At 45.7% G+C, this 26715-nt stretch overlaps 13 protein-coding genes across 13 annotated transcripts; 6 read left to right on the forward strand and 7 right to left on the reverse strand.

Annotated features, from left to right (window-relative positions):
• Positions 1–108: 108 nt before the first annotated feature.
• On the forward strand, positions 109–1665 carry GGI43DRAFT_425600 (permease for cytosine/purines, uracil, thiamine, allantoin-domain-containing protein; the record flags this gene model as incomplete). Its single annotated transcript, XM_083208530.1, has 1 exon — positions 109–1665. One exon carries the CDS (start codon positions 109–111, stop codon positions 1663–1665), a length of 1557 nt encoding a protein of 518 aa, XP_083056576.1.
• A 210-nt stretch (positions 1666–1875) lies between these two features.
• GGI43DRAFT_221774 (glycoside hydrolase family 28 protein) lies at positions 1876–3802 on the reverse strand. Its single transcript, XM_083200365.1, has 3 exons — positions 2979–3802; positions 2315–2926; positions 1876–2262 (listed from the first exon to the last, which is right to left on the reverse strand). Exons 1-3 carry the CDS (start codon positions 3573–3575, stop codon positions 2137–2139), a joined length of 1335 nt encoding a protein of 444 aa, XP_083056577.1. The 5' UTR covers positions 3576–3802; the 3' UTR covers positions 1876–2136.
• A 499-nt stretch (positions 3803–4301) lies between these two features.
• GGI43DRAFT_416033 (Zn(II)2Cys6 transcription factor domain-containing protein) lies at positions 4302–5252 on the reverse strand. Its single transcript, XM_083207220.1, has 2 exons — positions 5003–5252; positions 4302–4929 (listed from the first exon to the last, which is right to left on the reverse strand). Exons 1-2 carry the CDS (start codon positions 5165–5167, stop codon positions 4672–4674), a joined length of 423 nt encoding a protein of 140 aa, XP_083056578.1. The 5' UTR covers positions 5168–5252; the 3' UTR covers positions 4302–4671.
• Positions 5253–6023: 771 nt separating this feature from the next.
• GGI43DRAFT_221912 (GNAT family N-acetyltransferase) lies at positions 6024–6937 on the reverse strand. Its single transcript, XM_083200370.1, has one exon. The coding sequence runs from the start codon at positions 6684–6686 to the stop codon at positions 6123–6125; it is 564 nt and encodes a 187-aa protein (XP_083056579.1). The 5' UTR covers positions 6687–6937; the 3' UTR covers positions 6024–6122.
• A 570-nt stretch (positions 6938–7507) lies between these two features.
• GGI43DRAFT_221869 (amidohydrolase family protein) lies at positions 7508–9075 on the forward strand. The gene is made up of 3 exons (XM_083200368.1): positions 7508–8378; positions 8436–8662; positions 8719–9075. Exons 1-3 carry the CDS (start codon positions 7696–7698, stop codon positions 8952–8954), a joined length of 1146 nt encoding a protein of 381 aa, XP_083056580.1. The 5' UTR covers positions 7508–7695; the 3' UTR covers positions 8955–9075.
• Positions 9075–11199, reverse strand: GGI43DRAFT_221862 (MFS general substrate transporter). Its single transcript, XM_083200367.1, has 3 exons — positions 10606–11199; positions 9497–10525; positions 9075–9432 (listed from the first exon to the last, which is right to left on the reverse strand). The coding sequence occupies exons 1-3, from the start codon at positions 10861–10863 to the stop codon at positions 9196–9198; spliced, it is 1524 nt and encodes a 507-aa protein (XP_083056581.1). The 5' UTR covers positions 10864–11199; the 3' UTR covers positions 9075–9195.
• Positions 11200–14024, reverse strand: GGI43DRAFT_221861 (transcription factor domain-containing protein). The gene is made up of 3 exons (XM_083200366.1): positions 13617–14024; positions 12103–13562; positions 11200–12039 (listed from the first exon to the last, which is right to left on the reverse strand). Exons 1-3 carry the CDS (start codon positions 13808–13810, stop codon positions 11537–11539), a joined length of 2157 nt encoding a protein of 718 aa, XP_083056582.1. The 5' UTR covers positions 13811–14024; the 3' UTR covers positions 11200–11536.
• Positions 14025–14690: 666 nt separating this feature from the next.
• Positions 14691–16352, reverse strand: GGI43DRAFT_221876 (uncharacterized protein). The gene is made up of 4 exons (XM_083200369.1): positions 15814–16352; positions 15262–15759; positions 15175–15190; positions 14691–15119 (listed from the first exon to the last, which is right to left on the reverse strand). The coding sequence occupies exons 1-4, from the start codon at positions 16240–16242 to the stop codon at positions 14713–14715; spliced, it is 1350 nt and encodes a 449-aa protein (XP_083056583.1). The 5' UTR covers positions 16243–16352; the 3' UTR covers positions 14691–14712.
• A 1512-nt stretch (positions 16353–17864) lies between these two features.
• Positions 17865–18672, forward strand: GGI43DRAFT_416046 (GNAT family N-acetyltransferase). Its single transcript, XM_083207221.1, has one exon. It carries the CDS (start codon positions 17966–17968, stop codon positions 18557–18559), a length of 594 nt encoding a protein of 197 aa, XP_083056584.1. The 5' UTR covers positions 17865–17965; the 3' UTR covers positions 18560–18672.
• A 164-nt stretch (positions 18673–18836) lies between these two features.
• Positions 18837–20947, reverse strand: GGI43DRAFT_425606 (Zn(II)2Cys6 transcription factor; the record flags this gene model as incomplete). The annotated part of the gene is made up of 3 exons (XM_083208531.1): positions 18837–19470; positions 19525–19948; positions 20008–20947. 3 exons carry the CDS (start codon positions 20945–20947, stop codon positions 18837–18839), a joined length of 1998 nt encoding a protein of 665 aa, XP_083056585.1.
• A 244-nt stretch (positions 20948–21191) lies between these two features.
• Positions 21192–21992, forward strand: GGI43DRAFT_221957 (uncharacterized protein). Its single transcript, XM_083200371.1, has 3 exons — positions 21192–21212; positions 21281–21500; positions 21572–21992. The coding sequence occupies exons 2-3, from the start codon at positions 21339–21341 to the stop codon at positions 21971–21973; spliced, it is 564 nt and encodes a 187-aa protein (XP_083056586.1). The 5' UTR covers positions 21192–21212; positions 21281–21338; the 3' UTR covers positions 21974–21992.
• Positions 21993–22342: 350 nt separating this feature from the next.
• GGI43DRAFT_221959 (uncharacterized protein) lies at positions 22343–22759 on the forward strand. Its single transcript, XM_083200372.1, has one exon. The coding sequence runs from the start codon at positions 22467–22469 to the stop codon at positions 22701–22703; it is 237 nt and encodes a 78-aa protein (XP_083056587.1). The 5' UTR covers positions 22343–22466; the 3' UTR covers positions 22704–22759.
• Positions 22760–23144: 385 nt separating this feature from the next.
• On the forward strand, positions 23145–26062 carry GGI43DRAFT_221969 (uncharacterized protein). The gene is made up of 4 exons (XM_083200373.1): positions 23145–23515; positions 23567–24353; positions 24412–25801; positions 25880–26062. Exons 1-4 carry the CDS (start codon positions 23193–23195, stop codon positions 25897–25899), a joined length of 2520 nt encoding a protein of 839 aa, XP_083056588.1. The 5' UTR covers positions 23145–23192; the 3' UTR covers positions 25900–26062.
• The last annotated feature ends 653 nt before the right edge of the window (positions 26063–26715 follow it).

Raw genomic sequence — 26715 nt, forward strand, 5'->3', positions numbered from 1 at the left:
AGATTGTTAAAAAGGTACGGCTCCGCACCACTTCGAGGTTTCAGCAGGAGAAAAGCGCACACTTGCAACTATTTTCCCCAGAGTGCTGCGGCCGGACAATTCAATAGGATGGAGTACGACCCAGAGATCGGCCACAGGCCAGCTGGCCATCATGTTGACGAGAAAGATCCCGTGGCCAACATTTCTGACGACACTTCCACGGAGCTGGCTACTGGACCAACAAGCGGCCTGCTGTTTCGTCTTCGCAGGCTAGAGGCGCATATGGATAAGAAGCTTGGAATCGAATCTGAAGCCATCAACCGCAAACTGGAGGAAGACAAAAAGCCAGTCCCATTCATCGAAGAACTGACTATGGCCCTGCTCTGGGCTAGTGGAACTATGAATACGTCTTGCTTTGCGACTGGCTTCCTGGGCGCTCAGTTTGGATTGAGCCTTAAACAAGCCATTGTTGTTACAATCTTTGCCTCGATTCTTGGTGGCGCTATTACCGGCTACTGTGCGACTTTTGGAGCCGCGACTGGATTACGACAGATCAGTGTGAGCCGATACAGCTTTGGCTGGTGGCCAAACAAGGTCATTGCGCTGCTCAACAGTATCCAGCAGATGGGCTGGGCGGCAGTGTCGTGTATCACAGGTGGTCTGGCCTTGACCGCCGTGTCTGACGGCCATGTCTCACTGATCCTTGGTATCGTCATTTTGGCTGTCGTTGCTCTTGTTATATCATTCATTGGTTTGAACGCTATTCTGGTGTATGAAAGATATGCCTGGATCATCTTTTTCGTTATTTTCCTCATCATCTTCGGCGAAACTGGCAAATATGCAGACAACTCTTCGCCTGCGACTGCTACTGGAGGTACACTCGCTGGTGCTGTCCTCAGCTTATTGGCCATTGTATATGGATCAAGCGCTTCCTGGTGCACCATGGTCAGCGACTACTACGTCCACTATCCGGCAAATGTTAGCCGAGTCAAAGTCTTCCTCATGACTACATTTGGTATTGCAATTCCCACGTCTATTGGTATGGTTGCTGGCTGTGTTGTAGCCTCAGCTCTGGGCTCCAAGCCTGACTGGGCGGCTGCAAACGAGCAAGGCCTGGGATATCTGATCCAAACCATGCTCTATCCGAAAGGATTCGCCAAGTTCCTACTTACTCTGCTCGTGCTATCTGGAATCAACACCAACGTCATCAGCATTTACAGTGCTGCTATTTCGTTTCAGCAACTTTCACGACCTTTTGCCCTCATTCCTCGATTTATCTGGACCATATTCTGCTTTCTTTGCATTCTTGCTTTAGCCCTTGGTGGTAGAGAGCAGCTAAATGCTTACCTGCAGAACTTTTTGAGTCTTCTTGGATATTGGTGCACAAGTTATGCTATTATCTTGTTTGAAGAGCACGTTTTCTTTCGAAAGGGCGACTTCAAAAACTATGACCTGGAAGGCTGGAATGACCCCGCACGACTGCCCGTGGGTATTGGAGCATCTGTCGCATTCCTTCTTGGTGTCATTTGCTGGTGCATGGGTATGGATGAAACGTGGTTCGTTGGACCTATTGCAAAACTTATTGGCGATTATGGCGGTGATGTTGCCAATGAGTTTACCTTTGTGGTAACAGCAATTACTTATGCACCAGCAAGATATCTTGAGCTGAAGTATATCGGTCGGTAAAGTGGCTGATTTGTAAATACGATGGCCGCTGCACTTATATTTCCAAGTCTCTATAACATATACTTTTACTTTGGAGACAAAATCCTCCACGCGGTCTAAAAATACCACAGTACTTAATAATGAATAAAATTTAATGACAAAATCTTGTATATTGCCGCCGTGTTTTAATCTCCCAGCCATATAGTCATGAGGGTTGGTATCTGTAGTAAGCGAAACGGGTATAACTAACTGGAAACAGCAGCGTGTGGAAGATGAGAATGAAACACCGCACCACTGGAAAACAACACTACGTTTGTTTCAATTGATCATATTTGGACAATATCATCTTGTTATAAAACGCAATAATTCTATATTTCTTCTCCTTAATAAGATGCGTAGCTCTGAAGCATTTGAGTGATTGCTCTTGCTCTTTTATAAGATTTTGACGTAAAGCTACTTTCATCAAGCTTGTCAAAGTATTTAATCTGCCATTTAGGAGCTGGCTGGGACGCAGTTTATCTCCAAAAGGCTATTATCCATGTTTGTACAGATCCATTGAGGCGTTTTGCCGCTGGGATTTGCCACCGAGATATTTTGGGCAGCAATATTTATACATTTCTTCAAAATACCGTATTAGCTCAGGTTTATTCCACTTCTAATAGTAACTTACTTCAGGAGATGAGCATGTCAGAGTGCCCACTTTAGGATCGTATTTGGACGATGTTGTTCCCCACATGTTTTTAAATAAGACATCGCTGATGGTCATGTTGGAAGGATATTTATCGCAGATAGTCTGGTTGCTTTGACCGTAACACTGGTTAATCTCAATAGCCCAGTCGTTGTTGTCGTTGTAAAACGTATCGTAGGTAACGTTCTTCACATATCCCGCTCCACCGCCTCCTGATAGGCCAGGTTGGAATGGAGTATCTGTACCAGGCCATACCTTAATACGGGCGCCGTCGCTGGCATTTGACATGGAGATGTTGTATACATATACGTTCTCAACTATGTCGTACTCTGCAGGATATTGGCCGAGAGAGCCGACTGAGATGCCGTGTGAGCCGTTGCACTGCATGCCTTGAACAATGATATTGGTGCTGTTGGGCTTGAAAGACACGCAATCATCGCTGTTATTAACAAGGGAGTTTTGTATAACGACACGATTACTCTTAAAGGTGTCCCATCCATCACCATTCTTGGCCGGATTGCTGCTCACGCTGCGAACTGCGATATCAATATCGCTGACAAGGATATCAGTGCTATTAGCGATAAGGTTAAACCACTACACGCAGTCAGTGATTACTCCCTTTCTTCACATACGCAAATTTACTTACATCAGGAGAGTTTCGCATTTTGAGGCCCGTAACAGAGCCCGATTTGAGTCCGTCTAAAACAAACAGAATAGGTCGCAAAAGAGTAGGATTAGTTGCAAATGCATCATACCAAGCCTGGCCGTTTCCGTCAATTAAACCGTGCCCCCCTCCGTAAATATTGACATCTTTCCCTCCAAAACGCCAGAAGGCAGACGAATTCTGAAAGGCATATTTGAATGAATTCTCCACCCAATAGTCAATGTCGTTGGAGAATGTTATGGTGCCAGTGAGAACAACATCTACAGCCTCCAAAAACGTAAGGTCTAGAGGGGAAGCAATAGTGTAACTGCCATCCAGTACCACGCGGCCACCTCTATTACATTCTTTAAAGGCTTTCAAAATCTCGGGAGCGTTGTCGATTTTCTTTTGATTGTGCAAATAGGAAGAGCTGGAGACGTAACATGTCTTGTGGCGATTAGGAGAGTGCGGGAATGGCCGCCCTGGCGTCTTGGGGCCCCATTGAAGCTTGGGTCTGTCAAGTACAGTCTTACGAGCATCAATGGGAGACACGGAAAGTAATAGAGCGCCCCAAAATATTAGCTTGCTGAGAATAGCCATTTTACCAGCTGTACACCAGGACAAGAGAAGATGAAGGCCAGCAGAAGTATAGAGAATATTTTAGAGGGTAAATATTGCCATGATATATATACACATCTCATAGGAAGTGATAATGGATCACCAACATTTTAAAGACCCGGCTGGATTCATCCGGCTATTCAGCTTAGCCTCACGCCAAGTTACTGGGCATTGAGGATTACCTCCAATTTTTTTGCGGAGAAGTGGACCTTTCTCTGCAATGCGGCAGCAGAGACTGACTTTGAGTGGAGCGGCTATCAGATAGGTGTGCATCTATGCGAAGTAATTAATAAAATATTACTAGGGAGTACCGATGTCATTGCTGTTGGAACTGTGTTAAACCGCCGTAAGTAATTTACTTGCGCTAGGGGAGCTTTCCTATAGGCTGGCTGTGGACGGCTATTGGAGTAAATTCCTTGTGTCAATGCTGCACCTCGGGAATATTGCCCCGAGTTACCGGTTCTTCCATTACCCATGAACTCCTTTTTAACTTCCACAAGATGCTGGGGAAGCTGGCAATTCAGTGAAAATACGGGGTAGTGGAAGCGGATTCATGGAAAATTTAGCCCCGCAGTTCTAGCTAAGCTTCGGATTTCTTGCTCAGAAGCTATTGAAGATTGCTGTGTAAAATAAAGTATATTTTATCAATAGGTTTACTTCTATTAACACACCCTTGGAAACTTATCGCTATTAGGCGCTACTGGTGATGTGTACAATGGTTGAGGAGGATCTTTTGTAACAATAGTGGAGAGAGTAATGGTCACAGAAGTTGCCGAAGCCGTGGAAAACAGATAAACTGTCTTAAAGTATATGTTAAAAATAGCGGTGAAACTAATAACTTGCAAGGCCTTTCCTTGCGACATGTTCAGAGAAAGAGAGAATTCAGATCATAGAGCAAGAATACTGGTGGAAAAAATAAGTAGCAGTTTTCTCAATGAGATTGTAAAATGTTGCTCTGAATACCAAGGATCAGATCAGATGGGAGGTATAAGCAACCGCCGATCAATATAGCCGACGGTATTAACGTAGCAGGTGAAAAATCATATCGGCTCCTTGTTCCACGAGCTAAGAGAGCTACCTATAAGAGGTTTCCATCTTTGATTTGGCGTACCACAGTCTTTATATCGGCGCGTTGTCGTATCAAGCGATAAAGTGCCTGAGACTCCTCCTCCGGCATGTTTTTAACAGCATCGAAAAAATATTGATACTCGCGGCTCTTCTTCCTCTCCTCTAGAAGTTTTCGCATCAGCATTTCTGCTTCCGTCTCAGTAGATGCATATTGACAATTGATATCTTGCTGAGCACATGAGAGACATCTAGGCTGGTCTCCGCTACACTGAAAAGATCAATCAGCTTGGCTACAGCCTTGGAGGATGGGTAGGCACTGAGAGGATAAAAATGGAGTATACTTCTGTTTTGCTCTTCTGACAGGTTTCACATGCAGCATTTACACCATTGCGCTTTGGCAAGGTATGATCCTGGCGTAGATTGTCGGCGGAAGTAGAGTTCGAGTCAGAATTAGGCGCGGGCTGGCCCGGATCTGGGGCGCTTTCGTGGGACGTGTCACGCTGCATCGTAACGCTGCGGTGAAGCTATCGTTGTGTAGCGGGAGCAAGATATGTCATATATCGATCGAAACGGTATCGCTGCTCAGGGCCAAAGTGATCAAATCTAGATCGCGTGAGCTTTTCATCAGAGGAGCACGTGCAACGGGCCAATCAGATGAAATGGAGGCCACTCTGAAATATCACGCCAGGGCGCAGGATGCCTTGGTACAGGCTATACAAGTATAGCGTGAATGTATGGATTTCTTTAAAAACCCATCGTCAGGTTATTGAGTTGTTCAGCGCTACCACGCTGCCTTCAATTGGTATATGAGCATCCTTTCTTAATTGCTCTTAGATTACGTGTGTGCACTGCACCTAATCTCCAACATTTACTGGCATGGCTTGAAACAAATGTTTTTATTAAATACATAATTAAAATTCATCATTGAAGCAAAAATCAGCTGTAAATAACATCTATATATTACTTATTTGCAATGTCCATCATCTATCAGCAAGTAAAGCTATATGTTATCATCGCATATCTTCGTTTGGGCCAACAATTCACATATCTGGTAAATCAGTGCAAGGGTTTAGAACATGCACCATTTAAGTGCCAGTAAATTAACAGAAGTCAGCTATAGAGCTCAATATGGTAACTAAACAGCCCAGTCTAATGGAGCTATTGCCATCTATGTAAGCTAAATGTCCATGTACCACAACAGTTAAAGACGACAATGCTATGTCAATATAGAGCACGCAAAGCAATGTCCTTGCCCCTTGCATAAAATACAATTGATCTTTACTAAGCTCCGAAGCTCTGTGCCAAGTATCAATCGTAGCCTTGTAATCTGAAATAGCATTTTTGTGCTACAGCTGTTTCAAGAGAATGGTAACGTATGAAATACTCCATAAATAATTTCATGGCTAGGAGTATAAGCGACATGAGGCGAGAACAAGACCTCCAGGAGTTGGTCCCATTGACTTATGCTTGCTGGGCCGTCTCAAGAGTTCCGTTGAATTCTTTCTCCATTTCAATGAAACACATATCTTGTGGCAGTGCCATGCTGATGAATCGTTCGCGGGGAAATGGCGATGTCTCGCCCGTCTTCTGGTAGCCTTGGCGCATGTACCACTCAATAAGAGCCTTGCGTATCGAAAGTGCGTTTAGCGAGAACTTTTCAGCTCCCCAAACCCGTCGACAGTATGCTTCAGCGTAAGCAAGGACCAGGCGCCCAACGCCACTGCGCTGATAGCGGTCGCTAACTGCAATCATAGAGAGGCGACCACAGTTGCCGTCGCGCTTAGCGACCTCGATAGATGCGACCAGGCTGTTGTCGTTGTCCAGAGCCATAAGGATAGTATTTTCCGGGTTGTTGATCTTGGAAACCACTTCCTCAACATCAATCCGAAAGCTGGATGCGAGTTCCGTATTGCCAGTCCAATCAGATCTGCTATCCTCGGTGCGAAATGCAGACTGGACCAGCTGCTGGATCTGCTCTGCATCCTCGAGAGTCGCTGTACGGAATTGAAGGTTGAGAGATGCCATTCTGTAAGAAAGATGGGTCACAAATGGATGTTTATTGACTTTTTGAGAACTCTGTGCTGAAATGAATCGTTGCCGTTTGATAGATGGCTTCTTGGGCCTACACTTGGCCTATAATTTATACTTTTTTTTCTCTTAATTTTCTCATGGCATACGAAGTATATCGTGCTACGAATTGCTGAGCCCTTCAGCGCTTGCTTTGTTCAATAAGGGCGCTAATGACTCCGCAGGGCTTAACCGCGAGCTCTCCAGGTTATCAGTTGACCTGCTAGGCTTCCATTTTGTAGCACTTCCCCTTAAAACAAGCTTAAAATCTGTCCAAGTTTTTGTCGAATGCTGCGTAAAAGGCGCGCACAAGGCGCGAAATAACGCTCAGCACATGTGTTGGCAATTAACATGTGCGCGCCTTTTCTAGGCATCAAAACAATTCTTCAAAAGGATGATTTTATCTTAATATGCGCGAAATAGCCTCATGCTGACGAGCCGTGAGAGTATTGGTCCAGTGTCAAGTCCATTGTTGAATTTCCAGGGATGGCTGGTGAATGTTCGGCGCAGCTGAGCCGTATATACATGTAATATCCACCCAAATTCGATCGCGGCAATCCCCGCAAGAAGCACAGTCCATGACTGCCGCATCCATAATCATCTCCTACAGTAATACAATACTGCTACTCACGCCAAGATGAATTTAGCCAAAATATTCCGACTGGCACACACTGCGGCGCGATGAACCCGGCTTGGCCACGAATGTTCCGTAACGCGACGCGGATCGATATCCCATCTCGGGAGGGGCTCTATCTCCCCGCATCGAAGAATGAAGCCGGCAAGATGGCCCTTAGAATAGAAGCTCTATATAGCATAGGACTGCACTGAGTCGCACTGTTCTCGCTGCGCGTGTAAGTGTTTTTATATATAAGAAGATTTCAGTAATTTTCAAAGTCTTTTTTCGACTTCAATAAACAGAACCAAAAGGAAGACATAATATTTCTGCTTATGCCCTCACTTATTCATCATGTTTGGCAAGATCGCTCTCGAAGAATGCTGGACTATTCAAGAAGAATTAGCGAACAATGATCCAGGGAAATTTGTTGCTGCTGGAACTGGCTCTCGTTTGACAAACGAGCTGCTCGACATCCACGATATGCGTTTGAAGCAGATGGATGAGAACAACGTTGACTTTATGGTTCTTTCATTCAACTCTCCCGGTTGCCAGGGTATCGCCAACAAGGCGAAAGCCGAGGCTCAGGCAACGCTGGCGAATGACCGCATGGAGGCCGAGGTGATGAAAGCGCCTAACCGCTTTGCAGCATTTGCCGCGCTGAGCATGCATGACCCTGCACAGGCGGCGGCAGAATTTCGCCGCTGCATGACGGAGAAGAAGGGCTTTGTTGGTGTACTTCTCAATGACTATCAGAGCTGTGGTGAAGATGGTAACGGCATGCTGTATTACGACCAGCCAGAATACGATGTCTTCTGGCAGGCGGCAAATGACCTCGAAGCTCCTGTCTACATGCATCCACGACCCTCCAATAAGCTGATCCATAAGCTTATGTGGGATGGTCGCCCTTGGCTCGACTTCTCTGCTCTAGGGTATGCGGATCGGCTCAATATGCATATCCTGGGAATCGTCACAAACGGTATCTTGGATCGGTTTCCAAAGGTGAAACTGATTTTTGGGCATATGGGCGAACACATGTGAGTCCCATGTCTTCTTTTGACCTTATACGCAGTCCAAAGCTAACGAAAAAGCAGTCCTTATGATATTTATCGCATTGACCACAAGCTTGACCGCAGCAGGTTCCCAAACATGCCTATGCGCAAAGACAAGCTTGTACGTGATTATTTTGGCGAACAGCTCTTCATCACCACTTCTGGACATTTCTCCACGCCAGCCTTGATGTGTGCCATGGGAGAAGTTGGGGTGCAGTCAATCATGTTTTCTATCGACTACCCATTTGAAAGCATCCCCAACGCATGCGGTACGTTTTCTCCTCCAGACGTTCAACATTACTTTCTAACTCTCATTTTAATATAGCGTGGTGGGATGAGCATGTAGCTGCAAGTGTCAATCAGCATGATTACACCAATATGGGGCGCAATAATGTTCTTAGAATTATTCCTAGGCTAACTCAAGAGCCGCATAATCTGAAGGCCATGACGCCAAAAGAGTGTAGAGTGGGAAGGCTAGCGGCAGACGAAGGTGAGGTTTGTTATGGTTTATATAACAAGTCATGGAACAAGCGGGAGATTAAGATAGTGCCACAAAATTAAGGGTAACTGCGGGACGATCAAATTACAACCAATTGATGAATATTTTCATCCATGTTCAATTGCTGTGAAATGAATGAGTATTTAATTAAAAAGAAATAGGTTTCAATATAATCGATGCAGATATTAGCATGTAACATCATTACACATATAGTGCTGTCACATATTGTGATGAAAATGACTCTCAAGCATTAACAGCATGCCTACCCATTAAACATAAAGGTATAAAAACGGCCACGCGCATTTATAAATCCTTGTGAAACGTAGGATTACCAAGACGTTTCCGCCATCCCGCACCCTTGAAATAGAGAGGAATGAGAGGCAAGTAAAAGGCAAACGTAATAAACGCCAAGGTGATCCAGGCATCCTCAATCCCTACCTGTTCTGAGAAAGGGATACAGTAAAATCCAATTGTGAAACTATACACCTGTCTCCCAAAGTTAATGATCGAACCAAGTTCGGGGGATTGAGGCTTATAACACTATTGCAAACGAAAAATATTAGCATGTAGTTGAGATTGAGACACGGATGTGCAGTTTACTCACCTCCGCCGTATAGGTATAAACTCCTGTGGTAACGACCTGCAATCCTGCGCTAGCAATGGCAATTCCAAATGCCACTCCGATCCAATGAGTCTTATTTTGAAGGCAGACTCCTTCGATAATGATGCCGAGAGGCGTTAGCACCACGGCTGGAATGATCCCCAGGAGACGATCCTCAGGACTACGCTCGCCTCCGCGGCGTATAGCTCTCTTCTCACTGATCCAGTCGGATATGCCTCCAGCAAACAGCTCGCCGATAAGACTGCCAACTGTGATGGGGATACCTAGAAGGAGACCTGTTTGCTGGGGTTGGAAGTGATAGATTTGGCCGAAGAGGTTCGCGCTAGTTATAATGAAAAGGATACTTCCATAGGCGAAAGAAATCGAGTAGCACCATGTTGGCAGCAACACGCTGGGGTACATGATCATCTGAAACGGCCGGAAAAAATCCACAAGTTTAACCTGTCGTGTAGGATGTGCCCTTCTCTTCATAAGCATATTCGACATCCAAGACTGTGAGGGACGTGACACAGCCTCTGGTGTGCGAGAGTAGAGCGTTTCAGGGACAGTAAAAATAAAGATGATAAGGATTCCTCCTGTCAGTATGGCCGGAACATAGAAGCACCAGTGCCAGCTCAAATTCTTTTCGATGTAGCCGCCGATTAGTGGCGCGATGTGGCCACCAGTTAAGAAGCTGATGGTATAGACACCCATGTACAGCCCTCGTTCGTGGGCAAAGTACATGTCACAGACGGTAGCACTGCCCAAGCCTAGCGGCACGCCGCCGAAAAAGCCATTGAGACAACGCAAGGCGATGAGGGTGCCGTAGTTCTTAGCCGCGCCGGAAGCACCGCAGAAGGCCACTGCAGCGGCCACGGTGAAGATGTATACTGGCCGGCGGCCATAGACGTTTGCGATCGGATTCCATACGATAGTTGAGATACCGGCCAGGAGAATGAAAGTACTAGTCACGTACGCAGTTGTAACAAGATCCTTGTGGAGGAACAAAGACAGAGGAACAAAAGCTGGCGTCTAGCCACGAGTCGAGGCGCAATTAGTACAAGAAGATCGTGTTAAAGACGCGCGATCGGTGGGGCTTCGGATACACATACAATCAAAGAAGCACTAAATAAGGCCAGAAAAGAGAAAAGAGAGACCTCAACCAAAACCATTAGCTTCAACCAGCGATTCCAGTTGAGCGGGTCTTTGGGGTCATCGGTGGGCTGAGGTGACAATGGAAGACCGCGAGGGTCTAGCTTCAAAGGTCGATGAGCTTCTTCCTCATGTTCTCCCTCATGTTTGGCACTGCCACTGTTTTGTGAATGATCTTCACTGGCGGATACATCCGCCTTATCCATTGGCACAGCCATTGATATTGGGACAACGAAGAGAAAGCGGTAGTAGTAATACGTTAAAACAGATGGCGGGATTCACGGTGGCGTGAGATTTGGTTATTCATCATTTAGACGAAACTTAGCCATTGTCTTGTGCGGGAAGAGGTTTTCGTGCGCGGTTATTACGCGTGGTATTTATCGTATGCCGCCTGATTGCAAAGACCCCAGACAAATGCTGGGATCAAGATAAGCGACGAACGACGCGCCTTCGGGGGGAGTTTAGGGTTCTCCCCCACACTGCCAGACGCCACAAAAGCCAGTGGAAGCTGCAACCACACGTTTGCGTACAATGTTATATGGCGGTAGGCAAGCGAAACGCGGGGTAAGAAGGGCATTTAAACAGCTGTGCCGAGAGCTTCAACTATATTTCACTTTGTGATCATGGTTATGAGCCGTGCCTTGCGTTCTGGCAGGAGTTCATTTGAAGAAGCTATATCCGTATATTGCGCTACTGTCTAGCTAGCCTCAGAGCCGGCTCGTTCCATGTCTCTATATACGCTTGTCATCACATAACGGCTCGCTGAATCATGGATGCTTCATGTTGCCAAACCCGCGCTTTGATTGTAGATACCATATTAGGCTGTTATCTCATGTGCTACGTCAAATATTACATCAGTTATTAATTATTCTATTCACGTTTGTGAGGTGATTATCCAGGCACTACTCCGTTAAGAACTGGTGGAGATCGCATCAACGACTCAGCAGCTCCGGGGTTCTCCACACCCCACGACCAAGTGGCCGAGCCTAGATTTGAATGGAGCTCTAATTGAGAGCCTAGATCCATGGTTAGATCCTGAGTAGTGTCCCACAGTGACCACAAGTCGACGCCTCCGTCTTCAGTGGCTTCATCCTCTGGTAATGTTGTGCCGTTGCTATACGCTGTAGCCTCTCCGGCCCATCTGTCACTTCCCGGCATGACAGTCGGAGGAGTATTGTACCGCTCAACTGTCCGTCGTCGTTCATCGGGCATAGTCCTATCTAGGAAACCAAGCAGCTGTTGTAAAAATGCATATGCTCGTTGTGCACAGAGGTGGTTGCCGGACATTTGGCGAATCATAGTCACCGCCTGGTCTAGGTGCATCAATGCGCTTCGGTCATCTCGAAACTCTGGATCAACGACATGGGAGACGATTATGAGGATCGAAGTAAACACTTGACAATTCTGTTAGCGGGAACTTGTTATATTAGGTAGAGAGTCAGCAGCTCTCGACTTACAGTAATATAAATTGAACCAGCTGGGCCCCATTGCTTTTTTGGTCCGGTCATGTCGCTCAGCTACGAGTCGAATCGTTTCTTCCGCTGTGCTAACACAAACTTGCCGGCTACGCTGTAGTATGCTTGTTCGTAGCCGGCCTCCTTCCCATTCTTTGGTAGCTGGAGCCGAAGTAGAAGATGCCGATGAAAGTGCACTGAGGCCCGAGACCAGCGACTGTCTGTGGATCAATATGCAGACCATGTTGGCTCGAAGCGCTAGGATAAGAGTAGATTCTTCTTCCGGTGGTATGCCTTCGCGGATGCGAAGCCTGTCAGGCATTTCGGCCTGCCAAGCTTCAAACTCCTCGTCAAGTCTGACCAAGTCTGATAATGTTGGTTGACCGCCCAACATCATTGTCGCTTCCAAAAGACGATACAATTTCGATACCTGCAGGAAAAATGACATGCTCGATGTAGTTTGGACTGAGGGGAATAATAACCGAGTCGGCCGAATGCAGTCATCATCTAGATCTTCTGGTAAAGGAGTTGAGAAGGTAGACGTTGAGGTAGCAGCGGGGCGGCCATAAATCATGCTGAGAAGCTGATCTAGCCCAAAGCATGCATACCACACTCGCTTGCGGACTTCCTGGTCTATACAGTCGAATTTCTCAGGGTCAGGGGGGCGATGCAACTCTAGATCGTAGGCTATACGGATGGCAAGCCCTAGCACCGTCCAGCACTCGTCACTGTAGCTGGAGCTTTGCAGAAAGCGAGCGCCGAGAAGCAAGGCTTGAACCTTTTCGATCCTCCACTCCGACATGAGATTTGGCTGCATAAGTTGCATGGCGGTATCGTAATACTTGCGAGAGATAACATCCGAGCCCTCTTGTCCCCGTCGACTGTGCGCCGCAGTCAGTGCGCATATCATGTTGAGGATGGCCAGTGTGTAAATATGGTCATTTGTCCGAACCGCATGACGATTATTGAGCACTTGGTCAAACTGAGCCATGATGGAAGGAACATGGAATATCGGAGTGAGTTCATGATGGAAGTCGAAATATACTTTGATCAATTCTTGGGCGTTGGGAGGCAGCGAGAACAGATCAGTTGGGTTCCTTGATTCGACAGAGTAGTCTCTAGGGGAGGAAAAGGACCGAGCATCTAGCTTGGCAGATGGGTGATTCATGGCGTTGAGTATCAGCCGCGTAAAAGATTCTCCAGCCTTGCCGCTGAGAAATATGTCTGGGGTTGTTGGGAGAACATGGTGATGCTGCTGCTGGTAGTTGCGGCCCGCCGGCCAGCCTATTGACTGGATAGAATGCTGCATTGGCGGTAACCTCGCCTCGTACTGGATAATTGATGGAACAGGGGAATTGTGCTGGACTATGGGTAGAGCATGTGATGGCTGCGGTCGCTGCTGGGTCTTGTCTCGCTGCGTGTCCTCGAAGTTGCGTACCCGACGTTCTAATGATCGAATATATCTAGATGAAAGTTAGCGTTTCGGTCTACGAAAAAGCAACGCAGTGAATTATTACGCCTGCGCCGACTTAGTCATGCCCCGAAGCATCTCGTCGGACGCTTGTGCCGGCACGATGTGGTCGCATTTTGTCTTGCGCTGCCGACAGCTGCGGCATGCCACTGTCGCACGTCGCCGCTTCCTGGGGCCGTCTTTGCGTTCAGGGCCAGCGCCGGCCTGTGCTGTCGACGGCATAGGGGACGTGCTAGCCATTTCGTAGCCGATAATGACTCAAGAGAGAGGTGGAAGGGTTCTGCGGAATTCCAGGGACGTAGTGCGTGATCCCGTCGTGAAAGTCGCGGCTCGGGATGGTGACGCCGTCGCAAAACGATGCGCTAAATCGACCTGTCGTATCCAGGTAGCCGCGAGTCGTGGTGCATTGTTTTGCGAGCACTGGACTGGCCCGGCAGAGAGTATGAATGAAATCGAATTGGTCCACGGGAGACGAAACGGCTCCCGAATCGCGAATAAGCTAAGCGGCGCTGAGAGATATGGCACGTACCCAAGTTCTCCACCCCCCAGCGCCACCAACCCCAGGCAAGCTTAGCTGGGAACTGATCTGGGGTTCATCTCCGGAGCTGTCCTGCGTACGGGGTAACAGGATCGCGTTCTGATCTGTAATCTGCAAGGTGTATGTACAGATGGATGTGCCCCAATTTGAACTAGTTTGGCGCCTTGAGACCTTCGTCGGCGAGAGCATTGGTTGTTCTCCGCAAGAACTTCATACGTGCTTGATTACTATTACCTATATGAATCACATTGCCCTGTACTGGAAAACACCTCGGGGTTTTTGGGGCCCTGCTGAGCTTTCGCCACATAAACGTCAAATAGAGTTATTTGACCCCATAACAGTAAGCGACAGGCGTCACAGCGGGGAAGCTGAGAGATCGGCATTGCCATGTGCTCTATAGGTATGTACAAAATTGTAGAAGAATTGTGCTTATTCGCGGAGAAGACCCGTCAAGGCATTACCTGTGCGCTATTCCCAAGTCTGCGGGATCGATGTATGATCACTGTAAGATAAAACATCTACAAACTGACACTCATCGAAGCACATGCAGAACCTGTCATGGCAGGTGAATTTTCTATTCGTCGTGTATCTTTTATTAGCGATATTATTCTTGGCTGATTAGCACTTCGTGTTCATTAATAGAATTTATCGTGCCATCCTTCAAAGTTCCTGTGGTTAGTGAGTCCACTAGATGCTGCTTCTTTGCTTTATATTCCGCCTCAATATCTCCTGTCCAGATCCATCCCATACGGTCTTTTAAACTATCTCGCACAAGAGGAAGGCAGTCTTCATAAGTCTTGCCCTTCATTTCAGGCGTCTGCATTTCATATACTTGCCCAGCTTGGCGAGCTGTAGCTTGCGCTTTCTGAGCACGAGGGAGACGAACATCTTGGTACACCTGCATCCACTGTTCAAGTGTTTGGGTGCTTCCCCTTGAAGATGCGGCAAGATAGTCAGCTATGGCCAATCCTAGGATATATCCATCCTCGATAGCTTGGCCAGCACCGGCTCCTACTGCATGTTAGTTGAAATCCAGAGCATATTATTTCATTTCATGTGTTCTCACCCTGATGTGGAAGCATCTATAATCGTTGAATCGTTAGAAAAGTTCAAATAATGCCATACATGTGTCAAATCTGTGCCAATTACTTACCGCGTGCGCTGCATCTCCCATGAGCACTATTTTGCCGCTTCCAAAGACCCATTGATCCAAGAGTTCGCGGTCATTTAGAATCCATTTGGATGGAAATTCGTTCATGAAAGATATGGTTTTACGGACAGTAGGATCGAATGACTCAAACTCTTTCTGTACTTCGCTTCGGTGGCCCGTGGCCGTCCAGCTCTCCAGGGCGCGGTCGTCATCAGAATATACAAAAGCAACAATATTGAGGATTTTGTTTTTGCTAATAGGAAAAGCTAGAAAGTGCTTGTCTGGACCAAGCCAGCTTATCGAATAAGACTTGAATGGCCACCAAGACTCGAGATCTTTGATGGGTACTAATCCTCGATAGCACATACGGCCGCTATATTTAGGATTGTCAGAGCGAAACTGAGAACGAATATTGGAGTGAATTCCATCACATCCAACAACGAGATCTGCTGTCGCCGTCGTCCCATCGGCAAAATGAAGCTCAACAAAGCTTCCTTGGTCCTGAAAATGCGTTAATAACAAACAGATCTGTTCTCGGCTCCCAACTGATCTTACCTTCAGCTCGATACACTGCTTATTATTGTGAAGAGTAGCTGCGTTTCTCTCCTTGACATGACTAAACAGCAATTCCAAAAATTCAGCTCGGTGAACAGGGCTTTGCCTTATCTCCTGCCGGTCATCCACAGGCACAGTAACGATCTCGTTACCGTTGTCATATCGACGGAACGAGATCCAAATGCCATTACGATGGCCGGAGATTTGATTTAAGTCTTTTCCTACACCAATGCGATGAAGAAGCTTGGCAGCATTGACTCCTATACCCAAACCAGCTCCAATTTCTTTATACTCTGGTGCTTGCTCGTATACATCAATGATAACACTCCCATCTTTGGGACAGTGGTGATGAATTGAAAGGGCTGCACAAAGGCCGCCAATGCCACCGCCAACGACAGCGATATGAAACGGGAGCTTCTGACTAGGCATATTTGATAGAATTTGAGTTTTTTTCACCAGATCAACATCACATCCCTTTAGGCTTCTTTGGGCGCGCCATACTTATATATTGGCGCGCTTTCCTTTCTCCATTGTTGAACAGGCGACCTTTAAGGGTGCTCTATTTCCGAGACCCTCCGAATGTGGACAAGCCGGATGAGCGCTTAACTCCCCGCGTTAGTGCCTTTCCCCGTTGTTTCATGCGGATAAGGCGGTATTTCCGAAAATCGCGCGGGTCAGCTACATCACCTGGCGGCTTGAGCACCTTGAGCGTCTGCTGATCTTTTAAGCTATCATGGCTACATAATAATTGTTGCCGACGATCCGATCTATTGCGGCATCTGTTACGGAGTATTATTATCTGTTTAAGATGAAATTTAATTTCTATTGTTATCGATAGAAAAAACACCCGATTTAGCTCTTAGCCAGGAGCAAAGTACCCAATAACTACTGCGAAGAGGCTGAGTGAACAAGCCGGAGACAGACCTGGCATCTAGCTGGTCAAACCATGCTGCCTAATTTTTGCTTGACAATTAATGAGCAAAAAGCGCTCCCTTTTTTTGTCCTGCATTATAGTAAGTTACTGATTATTCGCGTTGATATTGTATGGAGTTCAGCTAATGATAAGCTTGGAACAACTTGATCTCCCCATTCAAGTCGTATTTACTTGACCAAATTTTCTAAACATAGCGCTTCAACGTCATTTATACAAGTAACTAATTGTAATTTTTGCCTCTTTTATTTTTGCATTTCACTTCTTTTTCCTTTTTGCCTTCCTTGTCTTTAAACAAATCTTTTGTCTGGCACAAGCTGATATGCAAAAGCTTAAGTCTATGAGCAAACAATTGACTGGGAATGTCTTAGCCAAGAACTCTAGCACTCTAACAACTTGATTACATCTAAATACACTATGCTTTGTGCTGGCGGCACATGAATGGACATCACAAAAGGTGCCTACCATCATAATTGCCATATGTTGCGATTACTTATTCATCACCCACTGAAATTTTGAGAGGATTCTTTTTTATTTTTGTCATGTTGTTGAACCATGCATGTACACGATACTCCCTGTAATGTCACTAGTTCAATTATGGCAGAAGGCATCCTGTGAGGCGCATTTACGAGCAAAGTAGTAATTTTTAATATGACAATCTCTGAACAATATCCACGTGGGTAATTCCAAAAGGTAATTTCTTGTGCATGAATGGGATTATAAGTCTCTGAAAATTGTACTTCTACGATGACAATCTTGGAAAGTGTAGAAAATGCAAGGTGCCTCATAGCCCAAATGGTGGCGTCGTCCAATTAACACCAAAACAAAACAAAATAAAAAAATGTGAAACATTTTTCCCATTGTAGAATCATATTCCAGTGAAAATGGTGAATGAATGTCGAATTAAATGAACATTCTCAAGTAAGAGAGCTTTTTGTGCATATTATCGATGGTGTATCAAAATCTAGAGCAAGTCGGGGTCGGGATCGGAGTCGGGGTCGGAATGGATACTGACTGGCTGACTTATTAGTATTCTTTATCCACTTCTTTGATGGCAATCAACATGCTAGATGGCAAAGTTCAAATTGCACCGGGGAACTGGGATGCGAAAAAGTATATAGGCCTGCGTTTTTCAGCACTTGTAGTGTAGCGAGTAGATTAACCACCCTACAAGAAAATAAAACGATAATCACTTTTTGACTCTATCCCTAGCGAATAAGAATGGCGCAACAATCGGAAATCATTTTGAAATTGAAAAAGAGCATCATTCGACGGTACCGTGAATCAGATGCTGACGCAATTGTTCGTGGCGCAAATACACACCTCGTCTCTCAATATATGACGGATGCCTTTCCGAGCCCATACACGCTTGAAGCTGCTGCAAGGTGGATTAAAATTGCCAGCGAAGAAGGAACCCTTGAATTCTTGATTTGCACTCTTGACAGTAACACTGTTATTGGCAGCTGCGGATTGCAGCATCTGAAGGGCGTGGAATCAAGAACCAAAATTCTTGGATACTGGCTATCGCCAGATTATTGGGGTCAGGGCATCATGACGGAAGCTGTCGCCGGATTAAGCCGATGGGCATTTGAGCAGGTTCCTACATTACTGAGATTGGAAGCTAGCGTTGTGGAAGAAAATGCAGGTAGCATGAAAGTTTTACAGCGGGCTGGATATCAGTATGAAGGTACTAAAAATATGGCAGTTTATAAGAATGGGAAGATAAGCAATGTTGTGCTGTTTGGATTAAGCAGAGATCATTACACCAAGATGGCTGAGGAGGAAAACGAAATTGATACTAACGGGAGAAAATAAGACGTCTCACTCAGTAATGGAGGATGTCTCGAGAGCGAATTGTTATAGCTAGAATCATTGGAAGAGACAATTTTTTTCCCAAGTATACGGTAATGTACCTGCACAGAGTAAGGGTTTAATGATCATAAATGCAATGGAGAAATAGTTGATCATCAAAATTGTATATTACATACAGCTATAACTAGCTGGTCTATCACTTAGTCGAAGTGTAAATGAAGAATTATAATGATTCAATGAAGCCAGCCTGGTAATAGCAAAAATATATATCCCCAAGACTTCATTCAAGCCAATTGAACGTATCGATGTCGTTTAAATCGTAGTGATGGATTACGTGAGAAGCCGGTATCCGAGATCTCGTGTCTTGAATTATGCTAGTACTTGCATGAGGTGGATTGTTGAGGACTTGGTCCAAGACTCCCATGATGAGACATTTTGTCTTAGAACATCGACTTGTACAAGGCACTCGGAGCATTAGCCATTCTATAAAAGCGCCAAGTAAGCTCAATTGTTGAATAATAGCTGAGATGGGAGCTGAAGATATAGAAGAGCCTTTATCGTCCGTCAGAAGAAGGATTTTGCATAAAGTGACAGCAGCTGGAGCCGCATAGCCTGTGATAAACCACTCGTGATCGGCCTCCATACCAACCAAGCAATCATTCCGCGTCCAGAACATAACTGTAACTGATATAATATCCAAGCAGACCTCAATCAGATTATCTTGAGCCATTTTGGGTTGAATATCGTGCAATAATCTTTCGATAAGCAGGAGATTTTGAAGGTGCTCTAATCGGATGAAAAGTTTGGTGTATAAAACATAAGGCTCAAGCGATTTCAACTTTCCATCGGCATCAGATAACTGAAGCCAACTAGGAAGTTGACTGAAAGCATGGACTTGTTTTAGCTTTAATTTACTGTGTTTGAAGATATGTTAGTCTTGAGTAGGTTGAGGATCAAAGGCAACGTACATCAAATCCGAAGGAATTTTCCTTTTTTCATTTAGGGCAATAACCAAAATCTCCTCTCGCAGATGCGCTATCAACCCTCTTGCTCGAAGACTTGTTGTACTATAGATTTTGCCCCCTGAATTCCAGCCATAGTTATCAACTCCTAGCGAGAGAAGATCTGGGTTCTGAGTACGCTTCCTGTGTAAGAGGGTGGTATCGCAGATATCCAATGGCAAAGCTGTAGAGCAATATTGCGATGTTAACATAGGAATTTTCCCCGAGAAAATTGCAGCTGATTTATCAAGAATATATATTGCAGTGAAAAGACGGCGCTCTGATTGCTTCTTTGTATGAGTATCCTGTAGTGAGGAATCAGGCATAGTATGAAGTCGCAAGGAATATGCTAAAGAAACCGTTTCCTTGTGAAGCTTCCAAAAATTGGCATCTAAAAAAAATCTCATTAGCATTGTTAATTGCAGTTAGATGGTGATAAGGAGTCTTCACCGTCAGCTCCATGTAAAATAGATGAAACGATGCTTGTCCGGTATAACAGGTAAAGTAGAAATATATTGCTAGCTTTGGCCAATTGACAGAATCTGACACAGCTTTCCATTATATCGAAAAATTTGGCCACTAGTACTCTGGGCCGATATTGACTGATGTGCTCTTTGTTTTGAAGAGCATATAGAGCCCATGTGCTGAAGAGTAGCCCAATTATCTCCCATCTTAATCTCGGGCCAGAGAATGACGTATACCAGTCTTCTGATAGATAATACTGGTCATCGGAGAGTGCTTCTGCAGTATTTGAGAAAATTATGAGTGCCAGTTCAGTCAAATGCTCTCTTTTCTTGCCCTGCTGGAATGCAGAAGCATAAGTACTTCTTATTTCGGTTAATATCTGCGTTGTAGGCACCGGAACCCATCCAGTGAAGGGATTGATATGAGACTTCGCAAGTATGTGCTCTGCCTCGAGACTTGGCAAGCTAGATAGAGCATCCAAAGCTGCTTGTAATTCGCTGATGTCTACACCTAGCAAAGAGCTTCTCTTATGGGCTAGCGAGCTGAGTGTTGCAGGCATGCCTTCGTAGCGGCTGAGAACTTCGCTCTCATAGAGTGGATTTAGGGTTGGCGCACTTGGCGTCACTTCGACTGCTTCAGACATATTGCTTGATCGTAATGAATCCACGGTGTGATTATTTTGCGGGGACTTGCAGGCAGCAATTTGAAAGCTATTGGAAGGGTGACTGGAGGTCTGCATATGCTGAGGGCTTGCCGCAACATATCTGCAAGGCTTCTTCACCCGACTTCGCTGGCAGCGCAAACATGTTGGAAGAGAGCGATCACATGCATATTTTCGTTTCTTGCAAGGCTCGCAAGCAGCCAACCGACCATTTTTTGTTCGCGGAAGGGTGGCGTCAGATGTTGTTCCATGCGGTTGATCCATTAGGAGATGGAGGTTGAACTTCGCGACGCGCCGTTGTGAGTTGTGAGCCGGCGATTTCAAGGTTCTTTTACTAGGTACATGTTGGCAATACGTGTATATAGCGGGCACGTGATGGCACTACATGTAACTTTGGCTAGCTACAGCACGTAAAACGAGCATAACGATATGGAGACCCACGAATACGAAACATGGAAGCAAGTTTAAATTTGTAGCTATTGATAATTTTTGGATTGGAAAATACTAGGAAAAAACGTATTCCATGTTGGTGAGAGGGCGAAGCGGATAATTACAATATATGTGCTTACCAGCAGCTTCGCAACTCCATAATAATAGGCATCGTCTTGCAACGGTACATGTACTAGGCCTGATAACCGCTGCGGAACTTCGTGGAATGCTCGACCGCTCCCTAAGTTCACTTTCGTTCGTCTCCCCCGAGAGTTTACTACAGGAGTTAACATTGATGAACTTCCTCGCTGAAGTTTTAAAGCCAATTCCTGTGGTTGTTTGGGGCGGACCCGCCCTGGAACACTGCGGGGTGAAGGCGTTCTTCTATGTAAGTGCTGTGATGCATGCTTTCGCTGTTCGAAATCGGTCTTTTGTGCAGCCGCTTAATAGACATATTAGGGTTACTTTTTCATTGTGAACAATTGCGATCTTGAACTCGCTGAGGCAAAGCTGCTGAGTGCCGGATGCATTCGCGCGCCATGGTCATGGGGCTCCTGTGACCCCGCCAGGCTGGAGACTCATGGCGAGAACGTAAAGCGTTCTCACGAAAAATCGATCCCAGAATATGAAGATATCGACAACAATTCAGTTCGTTTTGCATTTCCTCCGGAGAGCGTACAAATTATGAACGAACCCATTACACTCATCCTACCTTCCTTCGTGGGGCTTGGTCCACCACGGGCAGCGGCCTTGGAATACAGAGAGCTGGCTCAGGAAGAGACACAGGACGACGATATTGACAAAGGATTGGACACAGAACAATTAGTACAAAATGAAGATACGTTGCAAGACACAGCTTAAGAAGAGACACAAAACGAAGAGAGAAATTTAACTCGGTTTAACAAAGTACTAGAAGTAGAAATAAACGCACTGGTATAAGAGGAAGATGTGCTTCAAGACGCAAATCAAGGAGCGGCACGGGATCACTACGGGAAATTGACAAAGCATGAAAAAACACCAGAAGGAGCATCAGTACAAGAGGGAGATGCATTTCAAGAACCCGCGCGAACTTCAGAGCCCCAGCTACTTGCAGAGATGGAACCATATCCGGAATCAGAGAATGTACAGGGCGTAAAGAGCCTACAAGTCTCAAATCTCAAGCGAGATACAGAAAATACTCCGGACATGAAGGAACTGCAAAGCTGGGGGGGGATTCCCAGAAAATACAACAGACGATTGTAAATTCATATGCGTTGATGGTTTCCTCTATTATCCTCGTCTTCCGGTTCTGCTTGAAAGCCTGATTCGTGCTCGACTGCGTGTTCCTGAAGACAAGTTGAGTATATGGGCATCCATGCTGCATGTTTGGGCCGTCACCCATCTTTGGGGGCAAACTATGGCACCGGAGGACGTCCTCGATGGAATTAAGGACGATGAGGTGAAGGCTTGGTTAAACAAGGCAACTAAAAGATTCAATGGTGGCATAGATCGGATCACTGTTACCAAGAGGAAAGGGAGGGTGAAATCCACAGGCCACCGGTTGATTTGGATACTTTGTTCCAGGATTAGTACTCTAACAATATCTATATAGTCGAGTGAAGGAGACTATGCTCCACCTTATCAATGAAATAACATTAAATTTTATCATGGCCCAAGAGAAACAAAATGCATATTTAAATATAAATGCAGTCGATTGCAGTTAACAGCCTAATATACCCCTACGATTCTCACGTAATTGGTGCGCATGGAGCCCTTACAACAAAGGTCCACAATTCGGATATAACTCAATTATCCTCTATATTAATTTTTAACTTCTATTCATCTCCAGCGTATACAAATGGCAGGATTCAATTCTAGCCTATAAGGATATATCGAATGTCGCTATGTTAAAAGTATATTAGGCAATAGCTACACTTTACTTACATGTATACAGACGGTGTTTATGTTGCGCCGAATATTGGTAGACACCGAAATAGTATATAAAAGCCATTGTTTTCCACCAACGTAAAAGTACTTATTGGGTCGACTGTAGGCTTTCTCCGTTGGCTATTTTGCGCTGTAGTCTTCGCATTGCTTTGCCATGAAGTACGCTTCTGCGCTTGCGCTCTTCCTCGGAGCGGCTATTCCCGTTCAGGCCGCATTTTCGTGGAAGAATGTCAAAATTGGTGGCGGTGGTGGCTTTATTCCTGGAATCGTCTTTCACCCTAAAACAAAAGGCGTGGCTTATGCCCGAGCAGATATCGGCGGCCTTTATCGTCTGAATTCTGACGATTCCTGGACCGCTATTACAGATGGCATTGCTAATGATGCCGGCTGGCACAACTGGGGCATCGACGCCGTTGCTCTCGATCCCCAGAATGATGAAAAGATATATGCTGCAGTGGGCATGTATACTAACAGCTGGTTCGTACACTTAACTTAGACCTAGGGTTGGTAACTCTGACACGTCTATAGGGATCCCAATAATGGTGCTATTATTAGCTCGTCGGACCGTGGCGCAACTTGGTCCTTTAGCAACCTAACTTTTAAAGTTGGAGGTAACATGCCGGGACGGGGTACTGGAGAGCGCCTAGCTGTTGACCCAGCCAACTCTAATATCATCTATTTTGGGGCTCGGTCTGGAAATGGTCTGTGGAAATCTACAGATGGTGGTGTTACCTTTTCGAAGGTGGCATCATTTACAGACACTGGTCCATATGTACCGGACCCGACTGATACTACTGGTTATAATAGCGATAAACAGGGACTATTATGGGTAACATTTGACTCAACGAGTGGCACTACTGGTGGCGCAACGTCGCGGATATTTGTTGGTACTGCTGATAACATCACTGCTTCAGTATATGTGAGCACAAATGCTGGCTCTACGTGGACTGCCGTCCCTGGACAGCCAGGAAGATACTTTCCCCACAAAGCCAAACTTCAGCCAACTGAAAAAGCTTTGTATCTGACCTATTCCGATGGTACGGGACCATATGACGGCACATCTGGGTCGGTATGGAGATACGACATCACAGTTGGGACTTGGAAAGACATAACTCCCGTGAGCGGATCAGATCTCTACTTCGGCTTTGGCGGTCTCGGACTTGACATGCAAAAACCGGGAACTCTTGTCGTTGCTTCACTGAATTCTTGGTGGCCTGATGCCCAGTTATTCCGTTCGAATGATTCAGGGACGACTTGGAGCCCTCTGTGGGCATGGGCTAGCTACCCTGCCATGACTTATTATTACAGCATCTCGGTAAGCCAAGATTGATGATATACCCTATCATTAGCATTAGCCACTGACCGATATCAAGACTCCGTTAGCCCCATGGATTAAGAATGATTTCATCGATGTAACTCCCGAAACACCCGCTGGCGGAATTATCAAGCGTCTTGGTTGGATGATTGAGTCGCTTGAGATTGATCCCCTGGACAGTAACCATTGGCTCTACGGTACCGGCATGACAATCTTCGGTGGTCATGACCTGACTAAGTGGGATACAACTCACAATGTGACAATTCAGTCACTCGCAGATGGCATCGAAGAGACTGCTATTCAAGGTCTAGCCTCTGCGCCTGGTGGAAGCGAGCTGTTAGTGGCGCTTGGGGATGAGAATGGCTATACTTTTACAAGCGCGAACAACCTTGGTACTTCGCCACAGACAGTTTGGTCGACTCCAACTTGGACGACCTCGACGAGCGTTGACTACGCGGGTAACTCAGTCAAAAATGTCGTCCGAGTCGGCAACACTGCTGGCACTCAACAGGTCGCTATTTCATCTGATGGTGGTGTAACATGGAACATCGACTACGGCGCTGACACAAACATGAATGGCGGCACTGTAGCTTATTCGGCCAACGCTGATACAATCTTGTGGTCGACAGGGTCAACGGGTGTGCAGCGATCTCAATACCAAGGCAGCTTCACTTCTGTCTCTAGTTTGCCTGCAACTGCCGTGATCGCTGCAGACAAGCAGACAAACAGTCTCTTCTATGCTGGATATGCATCGACATTTTATGTTAGCAACAATACTGGTAGCAGCTTTACAGCTGGGCCAAAATTGGGTAGCACAACCTCTATCCGCGACATTATCGCCCACCCAACAACCACAGGCACTTTATATGTTTCCACTGATGCTGGTATCTTCCGTTCTACTGACTCGGGCACGACATTCACTCAGGTTTCCACTGCTCTTACAAACACTTACCAGATCGCCCTTGGCCTCGGCTCTGGATCGAACTGGAATCTGTATGCTTTCGGTACCGGTTCAGCTGGCAACCGGCTTTATGCTAGTGCAGATAACGGCGCAACCTGGACTGATATCCAAGGCAGCACCCAGGGCTTCGGTGCCATTGACGGCACCAAGCTAGCCGGTAGTGCCAGCGTCGCAGGGCAAGTTTATGTCGGCACCAACGGCCGTGGTGTCTTCTATGCCCAGGGCACAATTAGCGGTGGCACAGGTGGAAGCTCTTCTTCTTCGAGTAAGACCAGTAGCACCACGACCGCCAGAAGCAGCACCACGCTAAAATCAACGACTGTATCGGCTACCCGGACCTCGACTGTGACCTCGTCGACTCGTACTAGCTCGTCGTCCAGCCCTACGGGATCAGGTCTTGCACAGCATTACGCTCAGTGCGGAGGCAGTGGCTGGACAGGCCCGACACAGTGTGTATCCCCATATACTTGCCAAGTGCAAAATGATTGTAAGCCAACGTCTCAATCTACTCTACCCCAATATATTGTCACTTAATGGAAAAAGGTTACTAATTTGACGTACATAGTTTACTCCCAATGCCTTTAAACAGAATGAGCTTACGTCCGTCTTGTAATACTAGAGACAATTGAACTTAGTATTCAACGTGAAAAATACCATTATTTGCCATTGACTAACCTTTGTCATGCAAGTTAATGCAATGGTGCAGATGTTCCGTACAGTGTATACAATTTCTATCGCCTTAGTAAACGTCCGAAAAGCCTAGATATTATTAGTATTATGGCTTTAAAGTATCCTAGCAACTTCCTAATTAAGAAGGTAGTCAATATCTTGTATTAAAGAGCCAATAGCAGAAATTCGTAACAGTTCCGAATCATGCTTCGCTGTCATAAGAGGGATCATTTAAGGTATGACAGATATAAGCAAAGAATTATCTATTGGAAAAACTTTGTCAAAATCTTACACGCCAACGGGAATGGACAAAGCATGATAGCATGCGTCACAATAATTTTCTCTGCCTTGTTTTGGGCATTGCTGGCTAGTCATCTTTTGTCATGTTTTACATTATATTGCGCTTGGCAATGTGCAAGTCTTAGCTTATCATAGATTCAGATCCTGGTCTTTGGACCCCTCTATTTCAAATAAGGTATATGACAGCTGTAATTTCCAAAGGCTGACTTTTTTGAACTGTTTTCGCAGAATGTAGACAATCCCTATTTATGTAGGTGTGGCCTAGTACATGTTCTACATGATCACTGTTCAAATCGAAGCGAGCAATTGCTAAGTCCATTGAATATGTATGTGTATATATATGCTTTATGTGTATCAAGACTTTGACTATATACAGAAAATATATACATGTGATTTATATACACTTAGAGTTTGTAATATGTACCTTGAAAA

This window comes from Trichoderma evansii (assembly GCF_050947405.1).
Source record: "Trichoderma evansii strain SZMC 28006 chromosome Unknown GGI43scaffold_26, whole genome shotgun sequence".
Lineage (NCBI taxonomy): Eukaryota > Fungi > Ascomycota > Sordariomycetes > Hypocreales > Hypocreaceae > Trichoderma > Trichoderma evansii.

Coding starts and splice junctions, on each gene's coding strand:
- GGI43DRAFT_221774 (XM_083200365.1), bottom strand. CDS start 3,575: ATGGCTATTCTCAGCAAGCTAATATTTTGGGGCGCTCTATTACTTTCC. Junction 2,927..2,978: donor AAATGCGAAACTCTCCTGAT/GTAAGTAAATTT, acceptor GACTGCGTGTAG/TGGTTTAACCTTATCGCTAA. Junction 2,263..2,314: donor TGACATGCTCATCTCCTGAA/GTAAGTTACTAT, acceptor GGTATTTTGAAG/AAATGTATAAATATTGCTGC.
- GGI43DRAFT_416033 (XM_083207220.1), bottom strand. CDS start 5,167: ATGCAGCGTGACACGTCCCACGAAAGCGCCCCAGATCCGGGCCAGCCC. Junction 4,930..5,002: donor GTCAGAAGAGCAAAACAGAA/GTATACTCCATT, acceptor TGATCTTTTCAG/TGTAGCGGAGACCAGCCTAG.
- GGI43DRAFT_221912 (XM_083200370.1), bottom strand. CDS start 6,686: ATGGCATCTCTCAACCTTCAATTCCGTACAGCGACTCTCGAGGATGCA.
- GGI43DRAFT_221869 (XM_083200368.1), top strand. CDS start 7,696: ATGTTTGGCAAGATCGCTCTCGAAGAATGCTGGACTATTCAAGAAGAA. Junction 8,379..8,435: donor GGGCATATGGGCGAACACAT/GTGAGTCCCATG, acceptor ACGAAAAAGCAG/TCCTTATGATATTTATCGCA. Junction 8,663..8,718: donor AAGCATCCCCAACGCATGCG/GTACGTTTTCTC, acceptor ATTTTAATATAG/CGTGGTGGGATGAGCATGTA.
- GGI43DRAFT_221862 (XM_083200367.1), bottom strand. CDS start 10,863: ATGGCTGTGCCAATGGATAAGGCGGATGTATCCGCCAGTGAAGATCAT. Junction 10,526..10,605: donor TATTTAGTGCTTCTTTGATT/GTATGTGTATCC, acceptor ACTCGTGGCTAG/ACGCCAGCTTTTGTTCCTCT. Junction 9,433..9,496: donor TTTATACCTATACGGCGGAG/GTGAGTAAACTG, acceptor CGTTTGCAATAG/TGTTATAAGCCTCAATCCCC.
- GGI43DRAFT_221861 (XM_083200366.1), bottom strand. CDS start 13,810: ATGGCTAGCACGTCCCCTATGCCGTCGACAGCACAGGCCGGCGCTGGC. Junction 13,563..13,616: donor ATGACTAAGTCGGCGCAGGC/GTAATAATTCAC, acceptor ACTTTCATCTAG/ATATATTCGATCATTAGAAC. Junction 12,040..12,102: donor CTGGTTCAATTTATATTACT/GTAAGTCGAGAG, acceptor AGAATTGTCAAG/TGTTTACTTCGATCCTCATA.
- GGI43DRAFT_221876 (XM_083200369.1), bottom strand. CDS start 16,242: ATGCCTAGTCAGAAGCTCCCGTTTCATATCGCTGTCGTTGGCGGTGGC. Junction 15,760..15,813: donor AGCAGTGTATCGAGCTGAAG/GTAAGATCAGTT, acceptor ACGCATTTTCAG/GACCAAGGAAGCTTTGTTGA.
- GGI43DRAFT_416046 (XM_083207221.1), top strand. CDS start 17,966: ATGGCGCAACAATCGGAAATCATTTTGAAATTGAAAAAGAGCATCATT.
- GGI43DRAFT_221957 (XM_083200371.1), top strand. CDS start 21,339: ATGCTCGACCGCTCCCTAAGTTCACTTTCGTTCGTCTCCCCCGAGAGT. Junction 21,501..21,571: donor GGGTGAAGGCGTTCTTCTAT/GTAAGTGCTGTG, acceptor TAGACATATTAG/GGTTACTTTTTCATTGTGAA.
- GGI43DRAFT_221959 (XM_083200372.1), top strand. CDS start 22,467: ATGCTGCATGTTTGGGCCGTCACCCATCTTTGGGGGCAAACTATGGCA.
- GGI43DRAFT_221969 (XM_083200373.1), top strand. CDS start 23,193: ATGAAGTACGCTTCTGCGCTTGCGCTCTTCCTCGGAGCGGCTATTCCC. Junction 24,354..24,411: donor CTTATTATTACAGCATCTCG/GTAAGCCAAGAT, acceptor ACCGATATCAAG/ACTCCGTTAGCCCCATGGAT. Junction 25,802..25,879: donor TTGCCAAGTGCAAAATGATT/GTAAGCCAACGT, acceptor TGACGTACATAG/TTTACTCCCAATGCCTTTAA.